This window comes from Onychostruthus taczanowskii, unplaced genomic scaffold (genome assembly GCF_017590055.1).
Source record: "Onychostruthus taczanowskii isolate IOZ18803 unplaced genomic scaffold, ASM1759005v1 scaffold71, whole genome shotgun sequence".
NCBI classification, from domain to species: Eukaryota; Metazoa; Chordata; class Aves; order Passeriformes; family Passeridae; genus Onychostruthus; species Onychostruthus taczanowskii.
Window position 1 is genome coordinate 2820122 of NW_024504898.1, and position 16250 is coordinate 2836371.

The following is a 16250-nucleotide window of genomic DNA, read 5'->3' on the forward strand; positions in this document are numbered from 1 at the left end:
CCTAAAGCAGTTGCTTTAAATGGATTATTTCAGAAGGTGAAACTGGTTTCAGAAACTGTTTTTGAAAAAATCTCTTCCCTAATGCTTTCTTCTTAACACTTGTAATTTTTGAAGGATCTATAAATAAAAGAGTAGCCTTCAGATAAGCAATCAATAAACTGACTTGATGTACACTTTAATTGTAGGCTTGTGAATGCCCACTCTACTGGAAAGGTCCTTTGTTTTATTGTGCTGGAGGTGAACGAACAGGATACGTGTCAGTTCATAAATTTGTTGCAATGTGGCGGAAGTAAGTAGATTACTTTTATTAGAAGTACTGCATTTTTTTTCATTGAAATGTGATATTTTAAGCTCTGAATGTGATCTTGTCTTCTGAAGGGGAATAAAACACTTTCCCATAATCAGCTATTGTCAGTAAGCTTGTACATGGGAAAATGTAACTAAATAACACTTTAATATAAACAAATCTTCGTTTACAAGGTTTATAGTTTTGAAAATGTTTGGGTGAATGACTGACAGTTCATGCGAAGTAAAAATCATGGTGGCCCTTACTTGTAGATGCCAGTTCTGAACAAAGTGCTTTTTATTTTTAGTTCTTTTCTAATTTTGACTATAAATGGTCCTTTCATGTAATAGATTACATGATGTACCCATCTCCTTTAACATAAATTTAAGAGACACTACTGCTTTGATAAGTTCACTTGGAGTGTGGTTTGACATTTGTAATGACCTTTTGAATAAATATTGTTTCATAGGCCTTGCTCTAGGATGCCTGCATGAGGTAGCATGAGCAATTTTCTGTGTAGAATACTAAATGGAAATATTTACATTTCAGAGTACTTCAGACCTGCTATGATGATGCTGCGAAGTTTGTTCATCTTCTGATGAACCCTGGATGTAACTACTTGGTGCAAGAAGACTTCATTCCTTTTTTACAAGTAAGTTGCAACTGAAACTATTTCTAGGAACACAACAAAATGATGAACTGGCAAAGCACTGAGTTGTTTGAACTAAATATACTTTTTCATGGTCATCATTAAAGTTTATTGATAATATTTAGTGCAACTGACTTTGCATGATCCACTAAGATGCCAGTGACTTGTTTTACAGTTAATAATTTTGTATAAGGTGAGGTGTTTTTTAATCGTCATGGTAACATTTAAAATCAATTGTAGGAATAGCATATGTATTGGAATGTTTTATGTTTCATAAGGCAGTTAAAGTTATTTAAGTCATGGTAGCCCTTTGGATGGCAAAGGAAAAGTGGGATATGAATTCAAAACCTACTAAGTCTCTGTTGGAAGAACAGCAAACACCATCTATAGAAATGACTGAATAAAACCTGAATTGACTTTACTGAATCATAGCCACAGAATTACAACCTACAACAGTCAGCAGTGTTCAAAATCCTCAGCCTATCTAAAGTATAGGAAAAAAATCCTATTAAAAATCATATTTCTAAAATACGGGAAAGCTTTTGTTTATGTGATTTATTTAAAAGATAATTTTATTTTTACAAGGTTTGTAATGTGATTTGTCTGAAGCTTTGGTGAAAACAAAGCTATCAGTAATGGTTGTAGTAATTAATTTAAACTGTTTTGGTTAAGGAAGCAGGTATGCTATTCTTTGCTAATTGTCTTATATGGTTACTAATGAATACTCTTTGGAATATTGTTATTCCATTTTTTTCTAGGATGTGGTGAATAGTCATCCAGGCCTCTCATTTTTAAAAGAAGCATCTGAATTCCATTCTCGGTATATTACAACAGTAAGTGATTTGTATCTGGAAAAGCTATTTTTTGTTTAACTAAGAAAATCAAACCTAAGATTAGTCAAATGTCTAAGCATCTTTGTCCCATGGGAAGAGTAAAGTTAGAGCAGGCTGTCAGTCTTCATTTCTACATAACTAGAAATTTTGTGGAAAAAGTGTCTTTCTTAGGTCTGGTAGTTCTTAACATTTTTAAGGAATTGCAGAATTTAATACTAGTAAGAGAAGCAGTGAATTGTAATAGTGTCAGATAAGTTAATGAGCATTAAATGAAGAGCAGACTGTTATCTTAAACACTTGATTGTGGCTGTAGACTGCACTCATTAGAATCCTGACCTTAATCTGGGATTAATTAAATGAAGTCTTGAATGAAACATCTATATTAACATGATTATGTTCCGTATTAAGTGAAATAATGATAATATTGAAGCTGCTTGCTGCTTGTCTCTCTGGGGACTTTTCTTCCAAGGAAGGTTTTTATACATGAAAAGTTTCATTCCGGTCTTCCCAGGGTTATGTGACTGAAGTATTTGTTCTGTGCTCAAGGGAAAAATCAGTGACATTAAATTTTCTCAACTGTAGACTAGACAGTCAATTCCACTGAAGTCTCAAAAGATTAAGATTCTTCAAAATGACATTTAGTTCACTTTCTTTGTGCATGTGAAAACTAGCTTAATGAATATTCTCCAACAAAAAAAAAAATGCATCATTGATCATCTTGTATCCATCTTATACTTTGACCCAGGTTAAAATTGTGGAAGGTTTTTTTTTTTGAGAGCATTTGGGTTTTGTTCATTACATCCTTCTTAGAGAGACTTGCTGGCCTATCAAGTATGTCCTGCTGCATTAGGTTTTGCGTCTTGTTATAATGATTACCTGAGCTCACAGAACTTTCTTGTCAGTTGTGATTGAAGGAATTGTTCTATGTTTTGTTTCTTAATGGATTCTTGGTTGTGTCACAGCCTGCTCTGGTTAAAATTGTGAAAGCTTGCTGCGTGACCTGAAGAAGAGTAGGAAAGAAAAGGTCCTGCCATGTCCAGTTACTTTTCTTTGGAGGAACAGCTTATTGGAGTACGTCTGAGTCTAGCAATATTGAATAAATTAGTATTGGAAGTATTTTATTTACAAAATTTAGTGTAGCCTTCAACATAAATTTGTGTTTAATCAAAAAATTGGTATTAAATCTAAAAGTAAACTAGTATGGCATTCCAAATATTTTTGATACTTTCATTCTGCAGATTAAGAAATGGCAGGACCCCTCTGCCTTTTTCTTGTCATATTTTAGAATGGTGTAACTGTTCACAGAATCACAGAATATTCTGAGTTGGGAGGGACCCGTAAGAATCAAGTCTAACTCTTAAGTGAATGATCCATATAGGGGTCAAACCCACAACCTTGACATTATTTGCACCATGCTTTGACCAACTGAGCTTGTTACAGCCTTCCAAAATTGTGTCCTGCAAGTTATTAATGATAATAATAGATTCCTTTACCTATGATGAAAGAAGCCATTTCATACCTGTATTCAGTTAGCTTAACCTTGCTACATGAAGCTTTATCTAAAGGATATGTCCAGCTGCAAACCAAATGAGCCATTCTTCTGCTGGGTTTTTGTCTATATCCACATATATGTATGTTTGTCATGCATACACATTGCATACATCTCTTTAGCATGTGTTGTGTAAGCCATGAAAGCAATCTGTTCTGTCTGCTAAGATATGTTATAGGTTTGTTGGTCAGTCTAGTTACATATGACCAGGATAGAGCTGAAATAAGTTAAAAATGTTTGCTGTGACAAATGAGATACTACATGTATTCTTCCAGTTAGGTGCATATCTGAACTATGAGTTCTTGAAATTGTAGTCTCTCTATTGCACCATTTCTTCTCCCTTCTGACAAAGCACTCTGCAGAATAGTAAAGGCAATTCTCTGACCATTTCCTTGTACTCTGCATCAGTTTACTTTAGAAAACAGTTTAAGTCTGTTCCCAGTTGTCTTTACCAAACATTCAATTTTGTTTTTATTTTTAGACCAGTTAAATGTATAACAGATGAGATAATGACATGCAGATGGATTAAGTTGCAAAGCTAAGGCAAAAACATTTTTAGAAAAAATTGCTTTGTAGTGTAAGCCAAAAAATGGGCCTTCCCTAAATTCACAATTAGAATTAAGTTAATTAAGTTTCAGAAGCAGGATAATCTATTCTTCTGTCTGGAGTCATTGAACCAGCTGTTCTTGTTCAAAGTAAGAACTGAGGAGCTTGCTGCTCTACAGTTTAAGTTTTCTTTCAAAACTTCATCATTATTCTTCTATTTGTAATTTTAAAATGATTGGTTAGTTTAAACTATTGATTTACTGCAGTTGAAGTCTGAAGTGATAAAAAGCTTAGCCTGTAGATGGGAGGACATTTTAATTGCAGGAAAGGGTTCCTAAGGAGAGGGGATTTTAGTTAGTAACTGCTCTCTTGCAAATGAAACACTACACATGCAATACTGAGTCCTGCCAATTAGCAGGTATAATCAGTCACCAGTTGAGCAATTATAGTTCATAATATGCTTGGGATGTTTTTGGTTTTTTGTTTTCTTTCGTGGTGAATGACTGACTTGAAATGTACACCTGGTGGTTGTCTTAAGTCAAACAAAATGAGGTGAATACTGAATTCAGTTAAGTAGCAGGAAAAATATATTTTAAAGTCTTATTTCAAGTATTTAGTTTGTAAACTAAATCTAAGAAAATTATAGTGACTGCATGAGTTGCCCAAAATAGCCATAGAACCATTAGTTTGGAAAAGACCTGTAAGATCATTGAGTTGAAGTACATGTAAAATTTATTTTAAACAATGTGTTGGGTACTCATATGGATGGTTCCACTATCAGTCATGGCACAAGAACTAGTAGTCTTTCTTGCATAGATTTTTTGTTTTGTTTTGTTCTTCACTTGGAAAATATTAATGTACTACTTTTAATGCTGTTAACAGGGTTTTTTTCAGGGAACTTCTAAATAGAATGAAGTTAAATGGAGAAAACCATTCTCTTTGCACCTGCAAGAAGTATTTCTGTCAGATGTAGATTTGTTGTGTTTGTAGAGTGCATAAGTAGCAACATCTGCTGTACTCTGATCCTTAAACAGTCCCAATTCTATTTCTGTAAATTCACTTATGAAGTAAAACAGTCTTATAGCAAATGCAGGTCTTTAAATCTGAAGTAATAAGGTACATTAATAGGTTCATTGAACTATATCCTGTAGATGAGGAAGACTTGAGATAGTGAAATTGCCAATATACATGTGTTGGATAGAACATGAATATTCTGCAGCATTAATGAGTGAGATATAGGTACTGCAGCATTGAAATAAAACTTACCAAGATGAGTTTAGATATAGATTTAGAAATGGATGAATAGTGGATAATATGACACAAGAGAAGCTCTAACTAATGAGAACAATAGAAATAGGGGAAAGACGGAGCTCTCTAATGCAGCTGTACTAGAACATCTTTGAGAACTATTTGGATGGGTTTTTAATTACCATAGCTAAAGTTTCTTTCCATTTTGTCTTTCTTGCAGGTCATACAGAGAATATTTTATACAGTAAATAGGTCCTGGTCTGGGAAAATAACTTGTAATGAGCTCAGGAAAAGCAACTTTTTGCAGGTACATAATATCTAAAATTTTGCAAGAGAGATATTTCTAGAAGTTTTAAAACTGCATTAACTAAAGGCTTAAGGGAGTAACATAAATAGCATTTCTTCTTTTTCCAAAAAGTAATGAAGACCCAATTGCATTAATTCTCATACATTACAATATGTTTAAATGTAACTTTTTCTATCTAGAGCTGTATACATGTAAATGTGTGTAGCAGAAGTTGGTCCGATCTGCTCATTCTTTTGTGAATGCATTAGTTTTCTACCGTGTGTTCAGTTTTGCTGTTACACTGTATGGTGTGCATTGTCCCTGAAAACAAAAATTGTTCCACTGAAATAGCATGAGATATTAACTTGGCTATGAGAACTCAGATCATTCAACAAATAAATGTCTTACAAACTCTTTAATATGTTCTGTTTGTCCTTCTGATAATAGAATGTGGCATTATTGGAAGAGGAAGCTGATATTAACCAGCTGACAGAGTACTTCTCATATGAACATTTTTATGTTATCTATTGCAAATTTTGGGAGCTGGACACAGACCATGACCTCTATATTGATCGGAAGGATTTAGCTCGACATAATGATTATGGTATGAAAAATGAAGCACCTTTGTTTACATGTATTAAATGACCTGTAAACTGTGAGCTGAGGAAGTGGTTTAATGCCAAGGCCAGTTTGAGTCTGTTGGTGTAGCTGGTCCTACTGACTCAGTGAATTAAAGCAGGACAAGTTATCTGTGATGCTACTTTGCATCTACAAATACCACATTTGAGGAAAATTCTGAATTTGAATTCCGATCTTGACAAAGAAGTAGGGCAAATATCACTTATGTGTTGGTGTTTTATAAATGGGTTTAATTGGCAGTTTTGGGTTGTTACCTTGGCCAAAATCCATTTTACTGATATTATTCAAGTAGCATGACTTTTATGGCAAGATAAAGAAAGAGCAAACATACCTTCAGGTACTTAGCTTATTTGGAGTTTTGCTAACTCAGCTGCAGTGTGTTTTGCTTTAATACCGCTAAGCACCAGTTAGCAGGTTTACATTTGCTGCATGTATAATATGCAATGACCATGATTCTGTAGTCTTGCATGCTTGTTCCTATTTTAAATATTCTTGTAGCTTGTATGGAACTGTTGGGGCTCTTTTTAGGTGCCTCGTGTCCATCTTAATAGTGTTCCTTTCAGGACTGGAAAGCTTACCTAAGCACAAAGTGATTATGGAGTATTACCCCACGTTAAAAAGGATGAACACAATTCTGATTGCTTCTGAAAATATGCCTACTAAAGTTTTACTATGCTTTAGGACAGTGAGAAAGGAAGACTGCTTCCTTTTGAGTGGCTGCTCTGTTAAGTTAGTATATTTTAGAAAGAAAGCACAACTAATACAATGCCACCTGCAATTTAATTTTGCAAATTCTTAAGGATAAATTGAATATCCTTTACAAAGGTAGTGCTTAGTTCAGACATGTCTCTGAAATCCCTGAAATGGTTTCAAAATAGAAGCATGGGTCAAAACCATGTCAAAAATAGACCCCTGTCAGAATCAGTAAGGTATGTTTATTATGTGTGATCGTGCCAGTTCTGTTTTGGCTCTTTGCCAAGGTCATGTAAAACTTGAAACTGAAACACATTATTTACTTGCCAAAGAACTGGGAAATGCAGTTTTATTAATCAACCAATTTTATTACTTGTATTGCAGTTTTATTACTATTTCTGCATTAAGTTTGAATTCAAAGCTGGGTGGTTGTAGTTTTGCCTTGGAGGCTTTGTGTTAAGTGATCCTCTCTAAAAGGACTTAAAGGGATTAATGAGCACTACACTTGATCTTTCTCACTGATCTGTGTATATAAGAGGAGAGTTCCAGTAAACTCTTCAACAACACAATACATGCAAAAACAACTTGCATAGAGTTGACACTGTTTCAAACCTTTCTTCACAGCAATTTCAAATAGGATGGTAGAGCGCATCTTCTCAGGAGCAGTAACAAGGTACTTATTTTGTATCCTGATCTAAATCCCATTTCATTTTTGCTTGTTAAATTCTGTGGTATTCCAAGGGAAAAAATGGCTCCCCCTCACAAAGGAGCAGGGAATTTCAAGATTAGATTTGTAGTTTAAATTCTAGTAGCACTAGAGTGGTCTTGGAACCTTTGGCACAGTTCAAGTTCTTCACTCTCTTTACCCATATGAATACGGGCCACTGGATATTGTATGATTTAGCAGGACTGGGAATGAAGAAGGAAGAAATGTTAGCATCATTCTTTTTCCATCCCTCAAACCTGTAAAATATTCAAGGAGAACTGAGCTTTTAAGTACTAGTTGTAAAATCAATGCTTATTGCATCAATAATTTTACAAAAATGCCTCCAGTCGAGTTAGTTCACATTTTTGACAGTCATTCTTCATTTCTCCCCTTGGATTGACTTCCTCTTTTGTATTTATGGCATTTTGTTAATTTTTGAAATGTTTCCTAGCACAATATCTGGGATAGAAAGCAACTGATAAATAGAAATAAAAGCTGAAATAAGAGACTTAGCAGGAATATGTCTAGAGCTTACTCCTTTATCTGAGTTTCTTGGGCAAGGCAAAAACATATACCATATTGCCCCAGACATCTTGAAGATAAAACATCAAAAAATTAATTTCATTATTGAAATGTAATATGTCTAAGAACTGCCTGCTTAACTTTTTACTAGACAGGTTGACTATGTGCAACTTATTTGGTTGCTGCAGTTATGAGAGTAGAAACAGACAATTATGTTCTTGCCATGGACACTTACTTCCTGAATATTTCTATTTCATTTTTATCTTCATATTTTAATTCAAAAACTTTTAGCTAGTGGAGTTCTGTAAAGCTTTTATATTCTCATCACTTCTACCTGAATAGAAATTCTAAAAAGCATATGTACTTGTATATAATATATCATCAAAAATTGAGATGGCTCTTCTGTTAACAATAACCTTATGAACACTGGATCGTTTAGAAGTAAAAAGTTAATACCAACAAGGAAAATAATTCTTAATTTTGGTTAGTAAAAGCTAGGTGTTCTAAAATAAATTTTCTATCTTTTTCCTCATTGGCCTCCAAGAGGTAGAAAAGCACAAAAAGATGGGAAGATTAGCTACGCTGATTTTGTCTGGTTTTTGATATCTGAAGAGGACAAAAAAACACCAACTAGGTAAGAAAGAATTTGTTTCAGCAGAAATAAAGACTGACTTGGTTTTTCTAGTCCTTAAATGGGGACCACTGATGAACAGCTGCAACTCTAATGGAAGAAGCTAAACTATAAAAACATGAGTAGAAAGCTGGCCCAGTTCTTTGCATCATCCTTGTTTATCAGTGTCTCCTGTTGTTGTAGCTGTAGAGGTCTCATTTAATGACTTTTAAGAGGCTAATTCAGTGTTGTTCCATAAGTTCTGTGTGGCCTGTTTATGAACAGGACCGTATGTTAAGGATGTTGCAGCTGTTTCATGGTGCCAATGACTTTGGGAAGCTGTGCAGCTACTGTTTGCTGGCTGTATGGTACTGATAAGGAACCCATCATGTGACATGTCACTAGCTTGTTCAGTATGGAAACGTACCCAAAATACTGAAGTTATGTACAATTCAATTTTTCATTGTCTCCTTTGATTTTTTTTTAATGACCATGTGTTTTGGTCTTCTCCTTCACACCGTTAACAAATGTGTTTTCAAATGCAATCATGGATGGTGTAGCAAATACCAGCAACTCTTACCACAGTAGGTGGTGTTTAACGACTTTCCATGGATTAGTGGAATGTACTCTTAAGTCTAGTTTTGCCTTTGAAACAGGCAACACGAATCCTTGAAGTTCTGTAGTAAGTTTGTCTCTTTGTTGTTAATGACTGAATTTCAGCATTGAATACTGGTTCCGCTGCATGGATCTGGATGGGGATGGTGCTTTGTCTATGTATGAATTGGAATATTTTTATGAAGAACAGTGCCAAAAATTAGAGAACATGGCCATAGAACCTTTGCCATTTGAAGACTGTTTGTGCCAGATGCTGGATCTTGTAAAGCCACAACATGAAGGTAATAAACTCCTTTTCCATCATTAACTTCTGTTTCTCTGGATTTAGGAGTTAGTGCAGTCTTAAGAGCACTCGGTTGGTCATACAAATAAAATGCCTTGAGGTTGTCTTTTCACTGACCTCTGTTAAAGCTTAATAATTGATTGGTCATCCAACTGCAGGCAGGCATTCTTTCCATACTAAAATTTAATATGCTGCTTTAAAATTCCTTGTCAGCTTTCATTTTGTGATTCTAGCCACATTTAGTCTTAAGTAAAACCTTGTCGCTATCTAGCTGAGGTGAGGCTCTCAGGAAAACCTCTTGATGGTTCACTCATTTCTCACCTCTTCCAGTGCTCATTTAATTGAGTTTCTCTGGAGGGAGCAGTTTCTAAACAGTGTTTGTCTCTTAGACCAGTATAGACTTAGGTTACATTAGAAGCTTAAGCTGCCCTTAGGAAATTCATGACAAGGGGCTAAAATTAACAGAATAATAAACTGTTCTGAGGTTTTTGGCTATTTTTTACATTTGAACTTTCCTAGACCTGCATTCTACTCTCCTGCATTTGACATTGTATCATCAGCTGATAAAACTTCAGTTGATCTTTTACACCTGAAAAAAACTTAAGAATACAATTATGGTTAGACAACCAATTAGTAAGTTGTGTTTATTGCCCACCTTCTTTCTACTGTTAAGAATATTTAAATTACAAAAAACTTAATTTTTTTAAAGACACTTGTCATTTATTGAGAATGGGTTTTTTTGCATGCTGAGAGAATTGAAATGGCTCAAATCTAGAACATAAAGCTTAATATTCTTATTTAAACAAGTTAAAATGGATTTGCTTAGTGAAAACACATCTCTAAAGGCCGATAAAAATTGTAAATGAAGAAGGAATATTAAGTGTGATTCATCTGAAAGTTCCATCCCTGATATCAGTGGAATGAAGTCTTAGACCAACATTGTGTAATGCATGGGGGCTAGGGGCTCAGTGAAGTAAGCCAAGCTCTGAGAAGCACATTTATGTTTTATGGTTGCCCACAATCACCTCCTGAGCTCAGTAGTTCCCTTCCAGTCTTATGTTATGCTTCTTAAAGGCATTTATAGTTATATTTCTGTTCTGCATTTAAAATGAAACAAGATTGATGTATCTCATCTATATCATGAGGATGGTAAAAGAATACTATCAAACACAACCAAGATGAGTTATTCAGGGTAACAAAAATGAAAGCCAGTTGAGAAGAGTTGATTTTTTTTTTTAACTAAAAACTGAATTGTTTGAAAGGTGGATTAAGAAAAAAATCTGGTTTTCTAATACAAAAAACTAGCAGCATAAACTGATGTTTCACTTTGTGGCTTTAAAACAAAAGAAGACACTTTCATGAAGTTATGACTAAACTGTAATACAGTTTCTACAGCATGCTTTGTTTGCTAAAAAGCAAACTTTAATTTCTGGAGACCTGAATTAATTACTTAAACTTTACTCCTGTTTTGTTGGTGTTTGAGAGACAGTGGTAGGCATCTACACGAGTGTTATGTGTCTAAGCTCCCATTGCAATAAATGGAAACTGGAGAGCAAATCAATGACCCAAATATAGGAGTCTAACTTAAACTGGGAGCTTATGTAACTAGGATTCAAATAATTTGCTTGCCTGTGGAGAGCTGCTGCCGCTTGAAATGGCGCAGTGCATCAGACATCTGTGTGGGTCTGACAGATACGGCACAGGTGCCACGGGGGATTCATGTCCTTCTGGAGCATCAGCAACGAGCCAGGCAGGACACCCTTCATGACAGATGCAAGCATGGCATCCATGTACAAATGGGATTTGGATTTTGCTTCCCTGTGATGTCCTTGAGTTACACTTTGTTAGAGGCTGGGACAGTATAGTGAGGAAATACTGTTCCAAGTCTGGCTTTTATTGAACTCTTCCATAACATCTTCAGTTAGCTCCTATTTGATTAACAATGGAAGATTGTGTGTATTCCAGGTGAATCAATAAAGTGGAGTTGTAAGGATAGTCATCTGTCTTCCCTTGTGTATCTCGTATTTTTTAGCCTTTCTGCAGGAGCTTCAATATTCAGCTTTGAAATAGGGTAACATTTCTGAGCAACCTGACAAATACTTCTAATGCTTAACACATCCATTGATTTGAGTCTTTAAAGCATCACACTATAAAAATCAAACAAAACACCTCTGAGCATTTAGCTTTCCTCTCAAGCAGTAAATATTGATCAGACTGGACAAGTGTGGCAACCTTGACTCTATGAAAAATTAATCTGTATGAAGCATAGTCACACACTGTCATCTCTGTCATACATTTGTCTGCTCAAATGTATGCCAGGGAAGAGAGAGGGCTGCTGCCGTAGGAGATTCCTACCTGCTACCCAAGCACTCCTTGGGAAGGAATGGCTAACTCACTAGAGGCTTCTGTCTGTTGGAAGGAAGCTTAAACAAATACCTTGAATGATTTTTAATAGCTGAGGGACGTAGACTGCGTCTCACTTCAATATACTGACAGGCTATGGGATATGACAACCACAGCAAGGAAAAAAATCTGAACCATTTCAAGTTTTGTACACTTTGAAGGACACATCTCTAGGTGTGTATTTCATCTGTTTGCACCTCTCCCATTGCATGGAGGATCCGTGACAGATGTTGCTAAGCAGTGATGACTGAGTAATGATTGACTGAGTACCTTTTGATTCCTCCACTTTTGAGAAAGGATAAATTCAACTATAATAATTTTATCTCTAATAATCTTATCTCATAATCTTCTTTACAGGAAAAATTACTCTGCATGATTTAAAGCGATGTAAGTTGACAAATGTGTTCTTTGATACTTTTTTCAACATTGAAAAATACCTTGACCATGAACAGAAGGATCAGTTTTCTATGTTGCGGGTGAGTATGAGGCTGTAAAAGTCTTTATAACTACTACGTGCTTAGCAATTAATACTGTTTACATTAATTGATTAATACTGTTTTGTCTAACATGCAACATGATTGTTTAGGATGGTGAAGGTGAAAGTCAAGAGGTCTCTGATTGGGAGAAATATGCTGCTGAAGAGTATGGTACCTTGGTAGCAGAAGAGGCAGCAAGTGACCAGTGGAATGACGGGTAAGAATGCAGCAGCACAGTGATATGAATCCTCTCTACTAAAGTACAGCCTCACCACCACTATCATTCATTTTAAAAAGAATAAACACATCCTTCTCAAAAATATGTAATTAATGATGTATGAGACTACCAAGTACACGTGTGAGCAAAAACTCTTATTCTAGAATATGCATCTCTTTTTACAGGCCCTCGTTTTTAAATTTGTAACTTGGTGAATTGAACCTTCAGATGACTTTTGTTTTCTGTTTAAATCGGTGGTGAACTCATGGGAGAAACCCAAGGTGCTGATCTATTTTACTGTGCATAGTGGAATCTTCATATTTACTTTGCCCTATGTCTTTCTCTGAAAGAACACCTGATGAGCACTTAATTCCTTCATAAAGCAGTTTTAAAGAACAAAAATGCAGTATCTAAAGCTCATTCTCTGCACAGTCCTGTTAAGTAGATGGAAAAAAATATATGATGAAATTCAGTAGTGGTTGGAAAGACGTGCATGAACATGAGTCACCCTGACCCAGGAAACGGTCAGTTTTTTAATCTGCTACCATAAATCTCCACAGAAACTTTGTGGGTTTTTTAAAAGCTATGAATTATAGATTGATCCCACCTAAAGTGTTGAAGCTAACCTTTTTTAAATATCAGCCTTCACTGGCTTGCATTAGTTAAACATACATTTCATTATCCTTCTATTTATCTGCATCAGCAGCAGGTGGTTATCAATAATTTCTGGGTGAACAGCTGGGTTTTTCTTTCCAGCATCTGCTTAAAAGCATGGCTGCTCTCAGTTCCTGGTGCTCATGCACATGTCAGTAAGAGCCTCAATCCAGTATTCCTTCTCTTTTATTGTACCTAGTGCAGCTGTATTTCATTCTTCCTAAGTGAGCCTCACTCCAGCTTTCTTGGAAAGAACTTGGGAGGTTTCTAGCAAGTACCTAAAGCCTTGCATTTCACCATTTCTAACCTATAAGTACTCCACTGGAGCAGTGTGTCAGTGTCTACTTCCAATCCTTTCAGCAGAGCTGCATTTCACACTGGGAAGTTCAGCATGTGATAGGAGAGTAAGCTAACTTAAACTCAAGGAATTATTACAGAGCCCTGGTGCTGTTCTGGTTATGTTTCTTTATTATAAAATATTGGGAAACATGTTCTTCCTGCAGCTGCCTTGTTAGTGTTCCAATATTTAGGCACTTCCTGGCATAGTTATACTCTTTCATTTTCCTTTTTTTTTTTTTTGTCTGCTTCTAGGTATGAAGCAGAACTGAATCCTGTAGATCATCAGAAGGCCAGTGTTCTAAAGTATCAAATGGAGAAAAGACCATTTTTTGAGATGCCTTCCCATCTGGCTGATGTAGACTTGGATGATTATGATGAGGATTTTGAATAGAGGTTACTTATGGTCAGCACTTGCAGAAGAGAAGGGACAGTCTGCAGCAGGTCTGCTACACACTGATACGTTTCAGTGGGGTTTCTTTCCAGGAAGTCAGCTTAGTTTTGTGCTAAAAATATCTAATCACTACACTACCTTTTAAGTAAAAGTGCATTTATATGGAATGATGAGATTTTTGTATTTATTCAATAGTTTATTGTTTGTAAAATAGATTAAAATATTTATTTTCAGATGTTGCATAATTCCTTTTTGGAAGAATAACAATATTTGACTTAAGAGAAAAGTAATCTATTGTTTTTAAGAGAACTGTATAATTCTCTTGAAGCTGATGTGTGGTGCACTGACCATCTCCATCTCACCTGTGAACAGGTATTTCTGTCCTGGTATGGGAGGTAAGGAGACAATTTACACCTGCAGCTGCTCATGCTCATAGACAGCCCTCTTTTAGGTTTGATGCCTTGGCAAGGAAGAGACGTGACAATGAGTGCACAGTTCAGCACTCATTTACAAACAGTTTTGTCTGACAAGCTGTGCATATTAGTAGAATACACTACAGTGAACACCCAAGACAAGTTGGTTTTCTTTTCTGTGTAGTCCTTGTTTGCCCCAAATTTAATTTTGCCCTTTTAAACTTTAGTCTTTTTGTTGATGTTAATCATAAAAAGATTATTTAACAGTGAAGTCTGAGTGTTCATCCTTGATCCAAAATGGGTGTGTTAATTCATGCAGAAGGAACCAATTTTTTTTTTTCTTAATCCTTTGTATAAATGTTATTTGATCAGTGATGTGCACTAATTTGTTGTGGGCATTCAGTGCTTTTTGTCTGTCCTCCCCTTTGCTTGTTTGCTATTGACACATTCCATGGATATTCATCAGTGTCACAGCAGCTTGAAATTGTTGCCTCACTTAACTGTTAAACAGATTTTGTTGGGAAAAATGTACAAAAAGATGTAAGTTATTTTTTTGTTTGCAGTGTAGATCTTTTAAAATGTTTAGAAAACATGTTTGTATTTTCAAATAAAGATTTTCATACATGTAATTTACCAGTTGTAATTTTTACATACCATACTGCACACAATTCATGTCTTATAAAGAGCCATTCACCACAGATGGATTACACAGGTATGCAGTCTGGTTGGATAATTACAACAAGCTGCATATGCAAAGCAATCAGCCTCTAGCAGGGTTTTCTTCATCCAAAAGAGCATTTGCTGAGCAGCTGGGAGAAACCTGTTGTGCTCAACTCCTCACACCAGCTCCTGCACAAACCTACACCCCTCCTGTGTATCAAGAAACTCACTGCTGCAGGGAAACTCAAGTAATTGTAATACCATTTGAAGGATTTTGGTTAATTATTCCAGTTTTAATACAGACTCACCAATGTCAAAGTTCTCCAGGGCTGGCTGGCTACCTTTCACTAACTGCCCTGGTTTTAAACAGTAAAGATACATCGAGCATTTCTGTGACGCTCTGTTCCCTCAGGGAAAGAATGACCAACTGGCTTTGCCAAAGATGATCCTGAACATCTGTTGCATTGCAAGAGATGCATTTTCCTACCCTAAAATTTTTCTCAAGAAGGGGGCTTGTAACTGGGCAGCAAACAGCCACAGACTTTCCCAGCATGCAGTGACACATCTCTGTCCCACAGCACTATGGTGCAGGGTCGATCTCTTCTGCAGAGCCTGTAGCTGTTGTTGCCACTTTGTGTTTAATGAAGTGCCTGTTAAATCCTGGTCTCTTATTATACTTGTGCTAACCAAGTCCCTTCTTTCCTAAGTAGAATGCATCCTGCTGTTCTCAGAGAAGTCCTTTTTCTTAAAATATGGGCTTGCGGATTTACTGGACCTTGCCTCTGCAGGGTAATTACCATCCCAATCCCACTGTTACAAGAATTAAAGCATCCATATGTTTGATGTGGTTCCAGGTATAACTGTTTTCCTAGTCAAGCTGTATCTGCCTACCTGGTGAGTCCTTAGGCCTAGATCCACAAATCATCCACAGATGGATGAGGGGAAGCATCAGTACCCCAGTCCAGATAGGGGGAGTTTACTGATAGAGGAACCTGAGAACTATGTCCTTTGTGTCAGCCTGCACACCATGCACAAGGAAAATCATGGATTCACTGTGGCCACTTCAGTGTACCCAATACCTGGGCAACAGTCATGGCTTTCACTTCCATCTTCATGGGAACTCCCTGCTCAGTCCGTGGAATAACACAACAAATGCAAAGGCCAGCACACATTTGCTGCCATTCTCTCTATCACGGTGTGGGAGTATCACTTACACATGCAGTACTAATGGA

At 36.1% G+C, this 16250-nt stretch overlaps 1 protein-coding gene across 3 annotated transcripts in view; it reads left to right on the top strand.

Annotated features, from left to right (window-relative positions):
• PPP2R3B (protein phosphatase 2 regulatory subunit B''beta) overlaps window positions 1-14971 on the top strand; it is a 45679-nt gene extending 30708 nt beyond the window's left edge. For all 3 annotated transcript variants that reach the window (XM_041422159.1, XM_041422160.1, XM_041422161.1), the window contains 11 exons: window positions 186-289; window positions 836-938; window positions 1694-1768; window positions 5332-5418; window positions 5845-6001; window positions 7354-7402; window positions 8502-8591; window positions 9288-9463; window positions 12226-12344; window positions 12455-12561; window positions 13807-14971. In XM_041422159.1, coding sequence (XP_041278093.1) covers window positions 186-289; window positions 836-938; window positions 1694-1768; window positions 5332-5418; window positions 5845-6001; window positions 7354-7402; window positions 8502-8591; window positions 9288-9463; window positions 12226-12344; window positions 12455-12561; window positions 13807-13945 — 1206 coding nt within the window. In that variant the 3' untranslated portion in view covers window positions 13946-14971. The remainder of the gene's footprint in view (window positions 1-185; window positions 290-835; window positions 939-1693; window positions 1769-5331; window positions 5419-5844; window positions 6002-7353; window positions 7403-8501; window positions 8592-9287; window positions 9464-12225; window positions 12345-12454; window positions 12562-13806) is intronic.
• The last annotated feature ends 1279 nt before the right edge of the window (window positions 14972-16250 follow it).